The sequence below is a fragment of the Bos indicus genome, chromosome 23 (assembly GCF_029378745.1).
Source record: "Bos indicus isolate NIAB-ARS_2022 breed Sahiwal x Tharparkar chromosome 23, NIAB-ARS_B.indTharparkar_mat_pri_1.0, whole genome shotgun sequence".
Lineage (NCBI taxonomy): Eukaryota > Metazoa > Chordata > Mammalia > Artiodactyla > Bovidae > Bos > Bos indicus.
In genome coordinates this window covers 18,357,381-18,376,167 of record NC_091782.1, presented here as the reverse complement: position 1 = coordinate 18,376,167, position 18,787 = coordinate 18,357,381, and the positions used below count along the sequence as shown (strand labels likewise).

Here is an 18,787-nt window from a genome sequence, read left to right as displayed (position 1 = left end):
ATCCTGATGCTGGGAGGGATTGGGGGCAGGAGGAGAAGGGGATGACAGAGGATGAGATGGCTGGATGGCATCACCAACTCGATGGACATGAGTTTGAGTAAACTCCCGGAGTTGGTAATGGACATGGAGTCCTGGTGTGCTGCAATTCATGGGGTCGCAAAGAGTCAGACATGACTGAGCGACTGAACTGACTGACTGACTGAGTAGTTGTTCAGTTGCTTAGTCATGTCCGACACTCTGTGATCCCATGGACTGCAGCATGCTAGGCTTCCCTGTCCTTCACTATTTCCTGGAGTTTGCTCAAACTGATGTTCCATTGAGTCAGTGATGCCATCCAACCATCTCATCCTCTGTCGTCCCCTTCTCTTGCCTTCAATCTTTCCCAGCATCAAGGTCTTTTCCAGTGAGTCGGCCCTTCCCATCAGGTGGCCAAAGTATTGGACTTTCAGCTTCAGCATCAGTCCTTCCAATGAATATGCAAGATTGATTTCCTTTAGGATTGACTGGTTTGAGCGCCTTGCAGTCCAAGGGACTCTCAAGAGTTTTATCCAGTGCCACAGTTCAAAAGCATCAGTTCTTCAGCACTCAGCCTTCTTTGTGTTCCAACTCTCACATCTATACATGACTACTGGAAAAACCATAGCTTTGACTGTATGGACCTTTGTTGGCAAAGTAATGTCTCTGCTTTTTAATATGCTGTCTAGGTTGGTCATAGCTTTTCTTCCAAGGAGCAAGTGTCTTTTAATTTCATGGCGGCAGTCACCGTCCACAGTGATTTTGGAGCCTAAGAAAGTCTGTCACTGTTTCCATTGTTTCCTCATCTATGCCATGAAGTGATAGGACCAGATGCCATGATCTTTGTTTTTTAAACGTTGAGTTTTAAGCTAGCGTTTTCACTCTCCTAGTAGTAGTGTACTAGTAATAATAACTATCATTTGCTGAACACCCCCACTAAACTTGGTACTATAGATACTCATAAGTAAGTCTCAACCTGTCAACTGAAGAAAGTTAGAAAAGTAAACAAGTATAAAACAATATTACAGATACTATGACAGGAATGTGCAGGAAAAAGCAGGGGGCAATTAGGGAAATAGTCATCTTGATAAAACCTGCCCTTAGATGGTATAAACTATACCCTCTCAGTTGAGTAGGTAATACTTAAACACTCAACTGGACTTATTTGTGGTATTTGTTAAAATATTTTAGAGGCTTTAGTCACACAAAGTATTCAAAACAACCACCGTCAGTAACTGCAAATGCATTCTTACAAGAGATGTTAATTTTCCCTGTTAATATTCTTTACAAAGACTCTTGGGTTAGAGTCAGAATAATGGAAGCCAGGCAAGGAAGAAGAGTGGAATACTGTGATTTGCTGTACCTGTACATGGATGGCAAATACTTGGAAAGGAATATTTGAAAGTATTTGAAAGACTAGACTTGGCTAGTCTTTCATAAGCACTGAAATAGAAAAGATGAGGCATATTATGTTTGTTGTGGCCATTCAGTATAGGAAGGCCACAGAAGATGGGGAGCAGTAAAGGACCTGCCCACTGACTCCTTGCAAGTTGTGTGAAAGCAGCATGGTAGTCACAGTTCAATGCTTGTTTCTTTGTGTGGAGCCCTATACTGGATGCCAGGATAAAGAAAACCCAACCAGGAGCCTGAGGCATGGGCACAAGGTGACCCAATGCAGGAAGAGGTAGGGAACCTTAGAAAAGGATTATTTGATGTGCCCTGGAAATTCTGAGGACAGATCCTTGGACTGATGAAGTTAGCCTTCCTAAAGGAGGCAGCATCTCCAGGAATAAAACAATGAAGTCCTCCCAAACTCCTAATGTGGGACTTTCTTCAGAGAGCCATAGAGTGCAAAAGGCAGTGAACCTCAAACTGCCTTTTTGAAGAAGAAACACATGAAAGAGGCAGAAACATGACAGTAAAATATCAGTGGAGAGTAATTTTTCAAGTTTATTGAAGAATCCTTTCAAGAAACATTTACAAAACTAAGGATCTTGACTATTCCCCCAAACAAGAAATGATGAGAAAGCATAGAAAAGTTTATTTCACATTGTGTAAGCCTTCCACCTTTAGAAGTCATTAAGGAGGATAAAACAAGTGTTGTTAGAAGCGGAAAATACTCACAGAGACAAGTGAGGAAACAGGAGTGTTGAATAGAAGTTGAGACACCAGTCGTATCCCCATTGCCCAGATGAGGGGACTGAAGTTCAGAGACATTCTCCAACTCCTAAGACACAAATAGGACTCCTTTTCCCCCAACAGGGCAGTTGCAGCCCAGTGATGGGTTTAGCACACATGCCCCCTTCAGCCTTTTCTGAACTGACTTGACAAAACAGAAGCATTTACTCCCCAAAACTCTAAATGATATTTCATTAGACTGTCTCCTCAGCTGGGGCCCTGGTGCAAAGTAATCTCTCTTCTGCCCCTCATTTGCTGAACTAATATTTTTTTAAAGTAGTTCCCTTCAGGCATTATTATTATTAAGGCATTATCCACATACCATAAATGTCACCCTTTTAAAGTGTACAAACCTATGATCTTTAGTATATTCACAAGATATCACCACTGTCTAATGCCAGATCATTTTCATTTCCCTGTAAGTGAGGACCTGGTTCCTCACTAATAGATACTTCCAACTGTCCCTCCCCTAAACCCCTGGGAACAACTAATCTATTTTCTGTCTTTATGGATTTTCCTATTCTGGATGTTTCATATAAATGAAATCATACAATACATGGTGTTATGTGTCCAGCTTCTTAACAGTGTTTTTATGGTTCACTCATGTTGTAGCTTGAATTAGTACTTCATTTCTTTTTATGGCCAAAGAATAGTCTATCACAGATAGTCTATCATAGAGTGTATTTTGTTTATCCATTCATCAGTTGATGGACTTTGGGTTTTTCTACCTTTTGGCTATTGTGAACAGCAGTTAGTCTAGTACTATGAATATTCATGTTCAAGTTTTTGTGTGGACAAATGCTTTTTGCGTTTGTGTAGTCAGTTGCCCCTAGGGCTGCAATTGCTGGGTCATATGGTAACTCTGAGTTTAACTTTTTGAAGAATTGCCTGTTTTTCAAAGGGCTACACATTTTACATTCCCATCAACATTGTATGAGAAGTCCAATTTTTGCCACATCCTCACTAACACTCATTTTTTTTAATGATAGCCATTTAGTAGGTCTAAAATAATATCTCCTTGTGGTACTGATTTTCATTTCCCTAATGACAAACGCTGTAGAGTGTCATTTCATATGTTGTTAACCTTTGTATATCTTCTTTGGAAAAAATGTCTATGCAAATTCTTTTCCCAGTTTTTAATTGGGTTGTCTTTTTACTGTTAGGTCATCAGTTCAGTTCAGTCGCTCAGTCATGTCCCACTCTTTGCGACCCCGTGAATTGCAGCACTCCAGGCCTCCCTGTCCATCACAAACTCCCGGAGTTCACTCAGACTCACGTCCATTGAGTCAGTGATGCCATCCAGCCATCTCATCCTCTGTCATCCTCCCACCCCCAATCCCTCCCAGCATCAGAGTCTTTTCCAGTGAGTCAACTCTTCCCATAAGGTGGCCAAAGTACTGGAGTGTCAGCTTTAGCATCAGTCCTTCCAAAGAAATCCCAGGGCTGATCTTCAGAATGGACTGGTTGGAGTCCAAGGGACTCTCAAGAGTCTTCTCTAACACCACAGTTCAAAAGCATCAATTCTTCGGTGCTCAGCTTTCTTCACAGTCCAACTCTCACATCCATACATGACCACTGGAAAAACCATAGCCTTGACTAGATGGACCTTTGTTGGCAAAGTAATGTCTCTGTTTTTGAATATGCTGTCTAGGTTGGTCATAACTTTCCTTCCAAGGAGTAAGTGTCTTTTAATTTCATGACTGCAATCAACATCTGCAGTGATTTTGGAGCCCCCCAAAATAAAGTCTGCCACTATTTCCACTGTTTCCCCATCTATAAAAACCATGAAGTGATGGGACCAGATGCCATGATCTTCGTTTTCTGAATGTTGAGCTTTAAGCCAACTTTTTCACTCTCCTCTTTCACTTTCATCAAGAGGCTTTTTAGTTCTCTTCACTTTCTGCCATAAGGGTGGTATCATCTGCATAGCTGAGGTTATTGATATTTCTCCTGGCAATCTTGACTCCAGTGTGTGCTTCTTCCAGCCCAGTATTTCTAATGATGCACTCTGCATATAAGTTAAATAAGCAGGGTGACAATATACAGCCTTTACGTACTCCTTTTCCTATTTGGAACCAGTCTGTTAGGTCATAAAAGTCCTTTTTTTCTGATTACAAGATCCTTATCAGATATATGTTTGCAAATACTTTCTCTCATTTTATGGGTTTATATTTTTTTGAAATGTCCTTTGAAGCATTGCTGGACTACTTTTAACAAATATTAAAACATGTTAAAGTAAATTAGGAATATGTAATTGTTGTTTGAAATATACTTTTAAATTTAATAAGCATTATAATTTTCTGAGCAAACCATGTCTTGGGGCTTCCAAACTAAGAGTTTTGAATTCATTATGGGATCTATCATAATGATAGTTATCACTTAATAGCATTTAGGTGCCAGGTGCTGTTTGAGGACTTTGCACGTATTAACTTATGTAATTCTCACCACAATCCTATGAGGGAGAAATTTATTTCACTACTCATTGTACAGATAAGAATGGAGGCAGGTGCTCACTTTGGCAGCACAAACACTAAAATTGGAACGATACAGAGAAGATTAGTATGGCCCCTGTGCAAGGATGACACGCAAATTGGAGAACCATTCCATATTTTTACAAATTGAAAGAGTAGCATTGAAACATTTATATTACTGTATGTAAACTTAGATAGCCAGTGGACATTTGCTGGATGAGGCAGGGATTCAGATCCGGTGCTCCGTGATAGCTCAGAGGTATGGGATGGGGGTGGGAGGTTGTGGGGGGAGGTTCAAGAGGGAGGGGGCATGTGTATACCTACCCTACGGCTGATTCATAGTGATTTATGGCAGCAACCAACACAATATTGTATAGCAATTATCTTCCAGTTAAAAAAAAAAAAAAAAAAGAATGGAGGCAGAGGAAAGTTAAGTAATTTGCCTGAAGGAAAGTTAAGTAAGTTGAGTAATTTGCTCAACAGAGATGAGCTCCGGATTCCGTTCTCAACCATCTGCTACTAGAGAGGCGAAATTAAACCATTTCAAAGAATGCCTAACTTCGGGGCAATAATAGTGTTTTCCTGGCGTCTACGCTGAGAAGGCAATGGCAGCCCACTCCAGTACTCTTGCCTGGAAAATCCCATGGTCGGAGGAGCCTGGTGGGCTGCAATCCATGGGGTCGCTAAGAATCGGACACAACTGAGCGACTTCACTTTTACTTTTCACTTTCATGCATTGGAGAAGGAGATGGCAACCCACTCCAGTATTCTTGCCTGGAGAATCCCAGGGACGGGGGAGCCTGGTGGGCTGCCGTCTATGGGGTCGCACAGAGTCGGACACGACTGAAGCGACTTAGCAGCAGTAGCAGCAGCAACACTGTGAACAGTTTTCCCCTCTTTACCAACCAGAAACTATCGCCACCTTTCCAGGCGTCCTCATTACTCCGTCCCCTCCCAGTCTAGCCTCAGGGCCTTCTCTCCTGTCCACTGGTCCTAGACAGTAGTTGGAAGTAAAAGTCTCCTGCGTTCCCCAGGTGGAGTGGTCTAAATTTCTGCCGGCCGATTGGAACCAAGAAGCAGCAGATTCCGCCCTAAGAGGCTCGGGGCCAAGCCGTGGGCGGGGCCAGCAGAGGGGGCGGGAACTGAGCCAAGGCTGACTCGCCTCTACACTGTACGGCCCCTGCAGCTCAGAGCGGAGCCATGAGCTGGACCTGCCCGCGTTGTCAGCAACCCGTTTTCTTTGGTGAGGCCTGGGTGGAGAAAGGGGAGAAGACGGGGCAAGTGAGAGCTACTGGGTTCCCTGAGGATGCAAGGAGCTGGCGACCAGTTCCGGACCCTCTTTCCACCTGTGGGGCGCAGGGCACTCGGGCGGGATGGAGCTGGCCTCCCGGAGACACTCCCCCTCGCCTCTAGGAGCCAGGGTGGGCGGGAAGAAGAGGGGAAAGGAGGGCGCCTTCAGCTTGGCCTGGCTCCCCTCTGCCCGATTCCACCTTGTCCTCCACAGCAGAGAAAGTGAGCTCCCTGGGCAAGAACTGGCACCCATTCTGCCTGAAATGTGAGCACTGCCACAGCGTCCTGTCCCCAGGAGGGCATGCAGAGGTGAGGCCTGGCTAGTGCACACAGCTCTGTATCTGTTCATTATCCCTGAGATACCAGCCCCCCTGCCCCGTTTCAGTCCCATCTGCCCACCAAAGGCAGCCTCAGTAGCCAACTCCCAAGATCACCTACTCAATAGGCACCATATGAGCCAGGATGTGGGGAGCCTGAATTGTCCTGATAGATCCTGTGGCTTTTATGGGGTAGGGGAGGGAAGCAGCTGTGCTTCCTGACCTGCTCTTTCCCTTTTTCCCTGGCCACTGTGGCAATTCTGGCATGCCAGCTTACCCCTCACTCCTCCCATTCCCTCCAGTCCAGGCCAGTAGACAGCCACACCTGGCAGCTGTCTTGGGGGAAAGCCTGTGGGGCACAGGAGAGGTCCTGTTGGGCCCTAAGCAGTCCTCTTCCCTCTGCTTGTACCTAGCACAACGGAAGGCCGTATTGCCACAAACCATGCTATGGGGCTCTCTTTGGACCCAGAGGTAAGTACCAGTTTGGAAAGGGCCAGGGAATAGCAGAACCCTCTGTGTGGCTGGGAGCTGGAGACTCAAGCTTGACCTCCCCTCTTCTCTCTGCAGGGGTGAACATTGGTGGTGTGGGCTCCTACCTCTACAAACCTCCCACTCCCACACCTGCCAGCATCACTCACCTTAGCCCCAGCAGCTTCAGCCCCCCCAGGCCCAGGACTGGCCTCCCTCAGGGCAAGAAAAGTAAGTGAGATTGGGCCCCAGCCAAGGAACTCCTCCTGACCCTTCCCCAGGATGGAACAGGAGGTGGGACCAGGTGGCAGTATTCCACCTAGTCCTCCGCTTCACATGCCTACAACTTGTTCACGGCAAAGTCTTCTCCGTGGCTCCTTTTCTGATATTTCCTCATGTCAGCTGCTGAGTAAGAGGTAAACTGGGCAGATGGCATTATCACCCCCACTTTACAGGTGAGGAAACTATGGTCTGTAGAGGGCAAGTGAACTTGTGCAGTCACACAGCTAATCAGAGGCAAAGCTGGCCTAGAACTCAGGCCTCTCCCAGTTCAGGGCCATGGAAGGAATAACCTAGTGTGAAGGGTCACTGAGATGGGTCGGCCCCTCACATTCTTTCATTTCTCTCTCTCCCTGTTCCTTCATCCCCTGAGTGGACAGTGACACTGTGCTCCCCAACACCTGACACCCCTGCCCTGGCCAGCTCCTGTATCAGCTCAGGTTTCCTGAGGATTGGGTTGCTGACAGAGTTGGGCTGGTGGGCACCTGAGGCCCTGGGAGGATGAGAAGGAAGCAGGTGGTCCCTCTTGCAGACAGGGATGAGGCAGGAGATGGAGTCAGAGGGGACTCAGCTCTGCCTGAGAAAAGCAGGCTCATGTCCATGTGGGTGGGAGGCTGTGGGATGAGCCTGGCTTTTGGAAGAGGACAGTGCCATATACAAGCCAGGGCTGATGGGCCCTGATTAGGCTTGGCTCCCACCTTAGCCCTAGCTGGGGGCCTCTTCCTCTTAAAGGCCCTCCCCACATGAAGACATTCACTGGGGAGACCTCGTTGTGCCCAGGCTGTGAGGAACCCGTCTATTTTGGTAAGTGACAACAGAAAGCTAGGGGAAGGCGGTGGTGCCAGGCAAGTGGGTCTTCCTGTTCTGTCCCTGGAACTACCACCTCTCCTCCACCAGCTGAGACGGTGATGTCTTTGGGCAGAAATTGGCACCGACCCTGTCTGAGGTGCCAGCGGTGCCGGAAGACCCTAACTGCTGGGAGTCACGCTGAGGTGAGCAGGGCAGGGGTGGGTGACTATGCTGGAGGGAGGCTGAAAAAGAGCCAAGCTGAGACGTCTCTCTTTTTCTCTGTGTCCCAGCATGACGGCGCCCCCTACTGCCACATTCCCTGCTATGGCTACCTGTTTGGCCCCAAAGGTGGGCAGCCCCACCCCAGACACTGGGCCTGAAGTATGGCATGTGGGTCTGTGTGGACAATTTCCCCTGTGGTCAAACACACTGCAGGCCCCTCCCAGTTCCCTCCAGCCTTCAGCCCAGCAACCCCCAACCCCAAGGCCCTTGGTGATGGGGTTCTCTCCTTCAGGTGTGAACATTGGTGATGTGGGCTGCTACATCTATGACCCCGTGGAGATAAAATCTAAATGAAATACTCACAGGAGAGGTCACACTAACCCGGGTCTTCCATCAACCCCTCCATGGTCCAATGGAAGCTACAGAATTTTCTAGTCCCATGAGAGTGGGAGAAGGTGGGATTCTGGCGGCCTGGGCCTAGGCTCCATGGTAGACCAGAGTCTAGACTTTCTCTGCCAACTCCTCCTTCTTCCATTCCTATCTGGTCAGAGGACACAGGCCACCTCACTTTAAGGGTAGCCTCTTGGTCTTTCCAATCGCTTGACCCAGCAAATTCTGTAACTTCAAGGTACTCATAAAACATGTGTTTATTTTTGCTTCTCCAATAAAATGTTGGCTCCCATGCCTTCAATTCTTCTTTAGACATGAGGCCTAGACAGTGGGTTGCAGGGTGGGGAGTGTAGGGGTGAGGGGGTGCATTAGCCTGCAGAGTGCCTGGGAGGTAGCAAAGTCAGCCACAGGAACAAAGGGCTCTGTTCTCCTGGCTCCCTGGCTCTGGCACCAGGCAGCCCCAGCCCCACACAGTGGACAGCATGCCCACCAGCCCTACTGGTACCAGAAGTATCATAGGACAGTTATTTCTTTAGCACCATGTCTAGAAGAAGCACCTTAGCATCTCATTTGAGCATGAGAGGAGATAGATCCTGTGGTGAGGTCTGCTAAGAGGCTTCATTATCCATTTGAGAGATGACCAGAAAGGGAAAGTCACTAGCCCAAGGTCACCCAGAAGTCAGTAACAAAGCTGGGACCAGAACCCAGGGCCAGACTCAGTGGCTTTTCATCCAGAGCTTATCCCACAGCTCCAGGGGCACCTGTATTTACAAAATCCTCCCAGCCATGAGAGGGGCGCTAGACTTCTCCAGCAGCCCACTGCATTCTGGGAAGCTGCTGTGTTACTGGAGGCCAAATAGTCAGGCTGGATGAGAACAGAGAGAGCAACTGCAGCCCCAGGCAGGGGGCTCGCTGTCCCCAGCCCCAGTCCCAGGGCCTGCCCTTCTGTTCTCTTAGCCCCTGCTGCAGAACTTCTGTAGAGGGCCTGCCCTCAATACCACTCAGTCCTGGACCTGCTTCATGGGCATCTCTTCCTCCTGAAGACTGGATGGGGCACTGGGGAGGAAGGAGTCATGAGCAATGGTGGGGTTTAGCCTCTCAGCCAACCACCCCAGCCTGCCCCTGAGGGCTGGCCTGGGGCTCCCCCCAGCTCTTGACATGCAAACACATGCACTCCCACAAGTGACTCCCACACATGCCTGACACATCCCTGACATGTAGGCATACCTGAGTGTGTGTACACATCCTCTTCTTCCTGGACACACACACAGGTATGGACTCATGGACACTTTTATACACACCTCAGGTCATGCTCCCATGCACACTCGCATACATGACTGGATACACATGTGCTGACATGGCTCCCTCTCTGAATCTTATCTAAGATGTCAGGGACCTGGGCACCCATACCCACATGCACGTGCTCACACAGAGACAGTCCTGTGCACACACCTCTTCCTCTCCACATCTTGGATGGTCTCTGGCAACTGTGCCTGCTTTGTCTCTGGTAGCAGGAGGGCAGTGCAGGCAGCCAGCAGGGCGATCCCCCCATAAGCGAGCTTGGGCAATGACAGCCATACTCCATCCAGCAAGGCTGCCAGTGGGGCCAAAGACCCCCCTAGCCGGCCCACCAGTGCAGTCAACCCCATCCCCGTCTGTCTGTTCAGAAAAAGGACGGAGGAGAGGGCTGGTACCTGAAATTACTTGCAGTCATGCCTCACGGGGCTCCCCTTCTGGGCTGGCAGGCCCTGTTGCCCCCTTCTCCCCAGACAGCTACGAATACTGGGGATTCTTTCAGGTGGTCTTCCCACCCACCACCCGCCCAAGCCCAGGGGCCCCCAAGCCAGCACCCACAGGAGGATGGGCTCCTGTTCTGATAGTACCAATCAGGTACTGCAGAAGGAAAATAAAGAAGTCATTAGAAAGAGGATGGGGAGAGGATGGTGTGAAAGGAAGAGGTCAGCAGCTGGAACAGACTGCTGTGCTAGAGAAGACAGAGGGCTTTCTGAACATGCCCAGCTGTCTGCCCACCTCCTCTCCACCTGTCAATAGCTACCTGAAAGAAGAGCCTTATGTCCAGAGACAACCCCCCAAGGGCAGCTCTGCTTAGGCTGTGGTGAGTAGGATGGGATGGGTTGGACAGATGAGGCCTTCTGCGACTGTTTTCTTTTAAAGGAGCCCCAGAGAAGTTGTCTGACTTTGCTCAGGTTCACTTTGTAAAGATTAAATGCCCCACCTCTTCCCAGATTTAGACAAACTCAGACGGTTCAGATTAGGTCTGTAAGGAATGGATGACAGGGACCGGGGTACAGTGTACGTGTCTAGGATGTTAGTAAGAGATGTGACTAACAAGCCCTCCCTCCAGGTGGCTTGTCTGGGACCCCTCACCTGAGGACGGTAGGGTACAACTCCGACGTGAACAGGTAGGCAGTGGTGAAGGCAGCTTCAGAAAAAGCTTTCCCCATCACCGCCAGGGCAGTGCTCCAGGACTTCATCTCTGGAGGGAAAGGGGTTCAGGCAGTGAGCCGGCCTTGCCGGATAACCGAGGTTCTCCCAGGATAGGAGGTGCAGTCTCGGGAGAGGGCGGGACTTAACTGGCCTTGAGTCGGGGCTTCCGGGATGGGATGGGGCGGGTTCTCGGCCAGGGGGCGGGGCCTACGGGAATGGGCGGGGCTCACCGGGGGACACCAGTATCCTGAGGCCCACGGCGAGCGCGGCGCCAAGCAGCGTTCCCGCCATCGTGAGGCGGCGTCCCGCGTGGCGCACCGACAGATAGACCAGCAGCTTGGAGGGCAGCTCCACGGCCCCGAACACCAGCTGTGTCAGGTACACGTTCAGGCCTAGTCCTGACAAGTCCAGGCTCACGCCGTAGTAAGAGAAGTTCACTCCAAACCTGAGGGGGTCGCGATGCCGCTCAGGGGTCCTCCTTCGCGCCCCATTGTCCTCTCAGGAGCCTTAGGCCTTTCAGAGGGACCATCTCTCCCCACCTTCGGAGCCCACTGCCCATGACCTTCCCAGTCCCCATAATCTCTTCTGGTGGCCCAAACGCCTTTACCTAATCTTCACAACAACCCCGTGAGATAGGAACTAATAGCGTCCTGTCGTACAGCAGAAGCACTGAGGCTCAGGGTGCTAAGTGACCTACCTGTCCAAGGGCTTACAGTAAGGAAGCAGCAGAGCTTGCATTTGACCCGCATATCTCTGACGCCGGCTCCATCCTGACCTTCCAGAGTCCAATCCCTCCAGAAGCTGACCCTCCCGACACCCGCAGTTACAGTTTCACTTGTCCCGTGTCCTCTCACACTCAGCACCAGCTGGAGCCCGCCCCTCCCCCACCCCGCCTGGCCCAGGTCAGGCTCCCTCACCACACCACCATGCAGCACAGTGAGATGTATCGCAGCCGTGGTGTCCGGAACAGGTCTAAATACGAGGGTCTTCGGACCATCCGCTCCGCGGCAGCTACTTTGTTCAGGGCCTGGTGGGAGAGGAGGAGGGTTTGTGATGCCAGAGTTGGCTGTGAGGCCTGAGCAAGGTACCTTGTTCTCCCTGGATCTCTGTCCTCTGCTGCAGTAGGTGGGGAGGGGATGCCGGTGGGAGCTGAGTAGGGTGGGCCCTGAGCAAAGGGTGTGGCCCACCAGGGCCAGTAGGACATCCTGAAGAGTTTGGGATGTTCTACGGGGGTCCAGGAGCTTTTCTTGCACAGTGTGGACCCCAGGAAGGGGACCCTTGACACAACCTGCTGACCCCCACGCTCACACACAAACATGCACTTGCACACAAGCACATCATGCATTCACTCTCACCTCCCGGCTCAGGCTGTCCTCACCCACAGGCGGCCCATTGAGCCTGGCACAGCGGAGCAGGTACCTGTGGGCCTCTTCCACACGGCCCTGGGTCAGAAGCCAGCGGGCAGATTCAGGCACCCACCTGGGGGACAGGAGGAGGCCCTTCAGTCAGAGTCACCGCCCTAAGCCACATCTCCCTCCTGGGCACACCTGTCCGCCTCCAGGCTCTTCCCCACACAGTACCCTCAGCCTGGAACATGTTCCCTTCCCAAGCCCTCCTCATCTGATGAACTATTCATCCGTTAAGGCCCAATTTCATAGCCACCTCTGCGCACTCTTCTTTGCCCAGGTCTAAGTACCCCACAGCCTGGAATTCCCTGCTCTGCTCAAATGAATTGGTCTCACTCCCAAAACCTCAGCCCCCAGCACTAGCTATCACTTCTCCCACAGGTGACCAGGAGGGCATAGGATGAAAGAGAGACAGATACACAGACATACCCAGAGGGATCATCCAAAACCAGTTCATTTGGGGGAGGCAGTGAAATGGCCACCTCATCCAGCCTCTCACCCTCCTGTCTGGACTCCTGTGCTGGCTTTGCCCCCAGCCCCACTCGTCCCGGGCACCAGCCTGTTTGTGCTTCACTCTATCTCTCCATCCCCATCCCCCCTGTCGCTCTGTCTGTGCCTCTGAATCTGCCTTTCAGTCCTGGTCTCACTATCTCTCAGTGGTTCTGCCCCTGTCATTCCATCTCTATCTATATTTTGTTCTCTCTTTCTCTGCTTAACATGCCTGATGCCATCCTCTTTATACCGATGTTTGTCTCTCTTTCTCTCTCTTGGTCACTGACTATTTCTCTTCATCTCTCAGTTTCTCTTTCAAATCTCGTCCATGCGTGTGTGTTTAGTCGCTCGGCTGTGTCTGACTCTTTGCAACCCCATGGACTGTAGCCCACCAGGCTCCTCTGTACATGGGATTCTCCAGGCAAGAATACTGGAGTGGGCTGCCATTTCCTCCTCCAGGGAATCTTCCTGACCCAGGGAGCAAACCCGTGTCTCCTGCATTGGCAGGCAGATTCTTTACCTCTGAGACACCTGGGAAGTGATTCATTCTGTCTCTGGCTTCTGTATCTCCCACTCCCCAACTGCCCACAAGTCTCACCAGAGGGTAAGGATGCCTGGGACACAAGGCAGGGTGACAGTCAGCAGGAGCCACCGCCAATCCCGTATCAGGTAGCCGATCAGTGCCAACAGCATCACACCCCCTGTCCAGAAGGTGCTGCTCAGGACACCTGCCACAGTCCGGTGTCTCACGTCCAGCCACTCCAGTTCTGGGCCAGGGCAGGGGTTGGAGGCAGGAAGACAGTTAGCAAGGGCCAGATGGGCTCAGTCTCACCTTTGACTGCTGCTTCCTTCCTGTCCTCTAGGTCCTATCCATTCTTTGCGTGCCTTACCCAGTGGCATCACAATGATGGTGAAGCCAGCCAAAGCCATGCCAGTGAGGGTTCGAGTGATGGCAAACATGATGTAGCTGACCGAGGCTGCAGACGCCAGGCCCAGCGCCAGGGAGCTCACGTAGGCCACCAGCAGCAGGCGGCGCCGCCCAAACCTGCACAGGGGTCACGCAGGGTCAGCACCCTGTAGACGGGAAGTCCCATACCACAGTTAGTGGAAGAGGGTTCCCCACCCCACTCCGTATTGGCCCCTCTACCTCACCCCACCTGTCAGACAGGTATCCATAGACCACGGCCCCCACCAGCACACCGGCGAAGAAGAAGGTGGAAATGGCTTTGTTCAGGCCTTTCTGCTCACACACAAGGTCCCACTGCAGGAATAGGCAGGGAGGGGCCTCCTATGGGCATAGGCCCCTTCCAGCTGGTACCAATCCCTCTTCTCCCAGACCCTGGCGCTTTCTGAGGTCAACTGTGCCATCCTGGTACCTCCATGTAAGATAATAAGTCCCCAACTATTCCCTCCAGCTTGGGGGTGGAAAGCTTTGCCCCCCACTGCAGTCCTGCAACCTCAGTTTTTTCCCATGGAAGGCCTTGACTATGACGACAAGAGTTCTGCTCCTTCCCAGACAGACTGTCCCCCACCTCCTCCATCCTCCAGATGAATTATATAAATCCTAGACCTGGGGCCTGGAAAAAAAAAGGGAGAGAAGGAGTCTTCTATTGTTTTTCCACCTTTTAGAACAGAAAAACCCTTCTCAAATCTCTGCCCCAGCTCCCTGGAGCCAACTTACCCCTCCCTTACCCTAATCACTTCCCAAGTGGTAATAGCAGTTCTCACACAGGGCCTTTACCACAAGCCAGGAACTAAACTCAGTGCTTTAAAGTTATAGACCCCATCTACAGATTGGTAAACGGAGACTCTCAAAGGTAAAGTAATGTATCTAATGCCCACATGGTAATCACCCAAGGCAATGGCAGACCCATTCACTCACATGTCCCCCAACCTCCCAGCTCGGGTACCTCGGTTGCAATGGTGGAGGAGAATTCCGAGTGGTTGTACTCCCAGCCCTGAGGACAGGGCACTGTGGAGGGCTCGCCCTCTGGTTGCTCCCCAGAGTTCTGCCCCTCTCCCCACAACGTGCTGTTGGGGAGGGCCTGCGGATGGGTGAAGCGGAGGCAGGCGCTGAGCCTGCCATCAGGCTCCCGGGGCAGGTGGGCCTCCAGCCATGCATCCTCGTTGCTGAAGTTGTCCGGGACCCCAGGCAGGGCACAGCGGTGGGCCGGCACAGCAGCCAGGAAGATGGGCAGGAGGAAGTGCATGGGCAGCAGCACCCGGGGCAGGGCCAGCAGGGCCACATTCCGCAGCTGGAAGGGCCCAAAGCCGCCCACCTTGTCTAGCAGCTCCTCGAATCCCATGCTGCTTACCCACCAACCTTCTCCTGCGCCGACTCCCTCTACAGTGCCCAGCACAGCTCAAACCACCCACCACTTGAACCCTTGGACTCTGGAGGCGGGAGAGACAGACTGATGAGCAGAGAGCCTTCAGTCAGAATCCAGCCCTCAGGGGCTGGCCCAGGATGGGGCCCTCCCAGGCCACCCAGGTCTCCAGGGATCCCTGCCTGTCTGGCTTAGTTCCCCGGGGGAGGAGGGGAAGAGGCGGGAGGGGCTGCCATCCACTCAGAAGTCACTGACATTGTGGCTCTGTGACTTACATATTGGTGCTCAAGGACCAAGTGGGGTAACCTTGAGCTGCCAGGGGGTAGCTGGGTGTGTGGGAGATGAGGCCCTAGCCCCTTGGTGAGCAGTGCTTCCAAGGGTCACTAAAAGGAGAAGTCCCCTGGAGCACAGTGCCAGCTCTCCCTGGATGCCCTTTGTCCTATGAAGCCTTAGTTCATCTGTGTCTATTTGTAGCCACAGCCTGGCCGGCAGCTCGGGATGCAAGACCGAGATCTAGGTCCTAACCAGGTGAAGGGTTCTTCCGGCTGAGAACCCTTCCTGTACACAGGAAGGGAACACAAGGCCTTCCTGTACTCCTACCTGGAGAGTATGTCCCAGGCAGAAACACACCTGAAACCGCACCAGACAGTCTGGCTGACCTGGGGATCCCAGACCCATCACCCTTTCATTTTTTCACTCAGGGTCTCTTCCCATACACACAGTCCCATCTGCCTGCCCTCTGACTCTATTTCAGGAGCTTCCCAGATTACCCCGTGGTGGTAGGGAAGGAAGGAGTTTGCCAGGGTCCTAGCATAGTTGCCTGCAGTGAATGCCTAAGACTCAGAATTTGTCTGATCTCCCCACTCAGTTCTCATTCATGGCCCTTGCCACGAAAGCACAGTGGAAGCCAGCAATGTCAGACTCATTCTGATCAGATTCTACCAGGTTGGCAAAGCTGGGAGATTGTCGCATCATATTCCAAGGGCTCTAGATTTCTAAGCAAATAAGCTTCTCAAGGGCTTAAGCTAAAAAAAATTTTTTTTTTAATCTTTCATTTAATCTAGCCCCCACTTTGAATAGATAGGGAAAACAATTTGGGAGGCTGAGAACACCTCTGGCTGGGGTCACCAGCCACTGACTCAGCAGCAGAGAGAAGACCTGGACCCCTGACTCTGGCCCCAGTCTTTAACCCAAGCTGCTGAGCTGGAAATGGTCCAGTCTGAGCTAGGCTGGACTTCCTGAGAAAGCTCTGGGGAAAGAGGTACATTGTTGATATGGTGTGTGTTACTGGTGATGCTAGTAGACTTGGGAGTGATTTGGTGGTGATGATGGGAAGTGATAGTAGTATTAACAAGAGCTGTTGAGTCTCTAATGCAACCTCAGCATTTTGTAAGGTAGAAAGATGCCTCTGCCACAGTCCCTGCCCTCAGTGAACATGCAATCTGGCAGGAGGGTTAAAATAAGTGATACAAGCCCCTCCCACTGGCTCCAGTCTCACCCCTCTCAAACCGCCCCCACCCCCTACCCCAACCCACCCCCTCCCCTGCCCCGACACACCCACTGGAATGAACATTTTAAAACACAGATCGGACAGGGTAATGTCTGTTTAAAACCCTTTATCAGAGACTTCCCTGGTGGTCCAATGGCTAAGACTCCATGTTCCCAATGAAGGGAGTCCGAGTTTGATCCCTGGTCAGGGAACTAGATTCCATATGCTACAGCTAAGATCCCACAACATGCAACTAAGGGCTCACACGCCACAGCTTAAAGATCCTGTGTGTTACAACTAAGACCTGACATAAATAAATAAACAAATATTAAGGAAATAATCACAGTAGCCAAAAGGTAGAGGCAGCCCAAAGTGTATCAGTTGATGAATGGATAAACAAAATGTGGTCTATCCCTACAACAGACTATCATTCAGCCTTAAAAAGGAATGAAGTACTGATAAGATCTAAACACGGGTGAGAACCCTGGAAATGTGCTGTGTAAGGAAGGCAGTCACAAAGAGCCACATATGGTGAAATTCCAATGATATGCAATGTCCAAAATAGGCAAATGATACAGACACAGAAGATAGACTAGTGGTTGCCTCGGGCTTGAGGGGCTGGGGAGAAATGGGAGTGACTGTTGAGAAGTATGGCGTTTCTTTCTGGGGCTGATGGAAATATTCTAACTTTGATTGTGATGACTGGTTGTGCAATTCTATGATATACTAAAAACAAGGAAGATCTGTGTTTTAAGATGTTGGGTGTAAAAATCGTGTTTCAGAATAGTAGGTATAATATACTCCTCCATTTATAAGAAATACATATGGAAAGAGTGCTGTTATTATAAACCTAGAAGGTCTGAGATGGTACACACCAAGGGATTCACAAGGATTGCCTCTAGATGGTCATGTTTGTGGATGGGAGCCTTTTGTGTTTTATTTTACGTGCTTTTAGCACTTGCCTGTTTATTACAAACATGACCTGCTTTTGACATTTTTGAACAAGAAGGAAGGTAAAAGCATGTGGGGGTGAATCAGGCCCTAGAGCTCCCTTAGATCATGTCAAAAGAAAGAAACAGGAGATGGTTACACAGGCTCTGGGATGTCAGAGCTGTGGTGGGGTGGTCTTCTCAGAGGGAGAGCAGGACATCAAAGCCTGCGTCCTTTTCCCTCGGATCCCAGGCAGTGCTGGGAGTCTGCCCTGGGACAGAAGTTGTTTATGTATTGTCTAGGTGAAAGATTCACACATACTGAACCTCGGGTCCAAAATGCAGAAAATATAGCAAGTACACTCCACTGCAGCCTCCCTCCCCCCACCCCCCTGGCCTCCCAAAGCAACCAGAGGCCTGTAACTCATCTAAATAGGTGGACATTACACACACAGTCCTTTTACTAGATACAAAAAGCCCCCTCATTCATGGCAGAGCTTCACAGCACCCCATGACATCACGCTCTACTAACAGGCCCCAATAAAAGGGACATTTAGATTGTTTCTCAGCGCTTGCTTTTTACAGGTTTACAGTCTCTGATCCAAACAATTGAAAATCTTTTAGAATTCAGAATACATTTAGAGTTAGAAAGGCAACTCAATGTATAGTCCATATGTTGGGAAACACCCCAATAGGACCTAAAGCTGCATCCCATAATCAAACACATTAATACTTCACTGCAAATATGTATGGTAAAGTGGAATTAATAAAGACTATAAATGGTCTTATCAGGTTTCTATATCAAATGAGTTGATGCTGATCTAATGGGATGTCAGTTTTCAGAACTTTCTGGCTTTTGGAATTGCAGATGAGGCTTTGTGGAGCTCAAAGGATGCTGCCATGAATTACTTAGGACATATATATAATTTTGTGAGTTTACAGGTATATCCTTAAAGATACATTTATAGGAGTGGAGATGCTGGGTCAGAGGCTCTGTTCATTTGTGATTTTCATAGATTTTGCTAGAATAATGACCATTATTCTTCTTTGCCTATAAGCTGCTGTACTTTCTGGTTTTCCAAACACTTGTGCTTTTGTCTGTTAACTTGGGGGCAATGAAAATTCTTCCCCCCTCCCTCTCTGCACAAAGCTAGACTTAAAAGTCTCTTGGAGCCAGGGGAGCAGAGAGAGCCCGAGCTTTGCTATCAGAGACAGCAGGGCCATTCCCTTCCACCCGTGTGACCCTGCCCAAATCACCTGTATGCACCCTGAGCTTC

At 50.3% G+C, this 18,787-nt stretch overlaps 2 protein-coding genes and 1 non-coding gene across 6 annotated transcripts in view; 2 read left to right on the top strand and 1 right to left on the bottom strand.

Moving 5' to 3' along the window:
* CRIP3 (cysteine rich protein 3) overlaps window positions 1–8,711 on the top strand; it is a 28,844-nt gene extending 20,133 nt beyond the window's left edge. Inside the window, exons 3-10 of one of the 3 annotated variants that reach the window (XM_070778022.1) lie at window positions 5,699–5,907; window positions 6,169–6,263; window positions 6,685–6,742; window positions 6,839–6,970; window positions 7,751–7,822; window positions 7,916–8,010; window positions 8,098–8,155; window positions 8,322–8,711. In XM_070778022.1, coding sequence (XP_070634123.1) covers window positions 5,865–5,907; window positions 6,169–6,263; window positions 6,685–6,742; window positions 6,839–6,970; window positions 7,751–7,822; window positions 7,916–8,010; window positions 8,098–8,155; window positions 8,322–8,383 — 615 coding nt within the window. In that variant the 5' untranslated portion in view covers window positions 5,699–5,864 and the 3' untranslated portion in view covers window positions 8,384–8,711. The remainder of the gene's footprint in view (window positions 1–5,698; window positions 5,908–6,168; window positions 6,264–6,684; window positions 6,743–6,838; window positions 6,971–7,750; window positions 7,823–7,915; window positions 8,011–8,097; window positions 8,156–8,321) is intronic. The other 2 variants (XM_070778023.1, XM_070778025.1) reach the window with 2 other exon arrangements.
* Window positions 4,700–4,806, top strand: LOC139179181 (U6 spliceosomal RNA). Its single transcript, XR_011563605.1, has one exon. It is a non-coding gene; the product is annotated as a U6 spliceosomal RNA (small nuclear RNA).
* Window positions 8,659–15,195, bottom strand: SLC22A7 (solute carrier family 22 member 7). 2 transcript variants are annotated; one of them, XM_019986234.2, is made up of 10 exons: window positions 14,676–15,193; window positions 13,923–14,026; window positions 13,656–13,810; window positions 13,364–13,532; window positions 12,223–12,346; window positions 11,785–11,894; window positions 11,098–11,312; window positions 10,808–10,916; window positions 9,872–10,078; window positions 8,659–9,475 (listed from the first exon to the last, which is right to left on the bottom strand). In XM_019986234.2, exons 1-10 carry the CDS (start codon window positions 15,069–15,071, stop codon window positions 9,421–9,423), a joined length of 1,644 nt encoding a protein of 547 aa, XP_019841793.2. In that variant the 5' UTR covers window positions 15,072–15,193; the 3' UTR covers window positions 8,659–9,420. The 2 variants fall into 2 exon arrangements, with proteins under 2 accessions (XP_019841793.2, XP_019841794.2); XM_019986235.2 differs by lacking the exon at window positions 9,872–10,078 and having other exon boundaries at window positions 14,676–15,195.
* Between the last annotated feature and the right edge of the window lie 3,592 nt (window positions 15,196–18,787).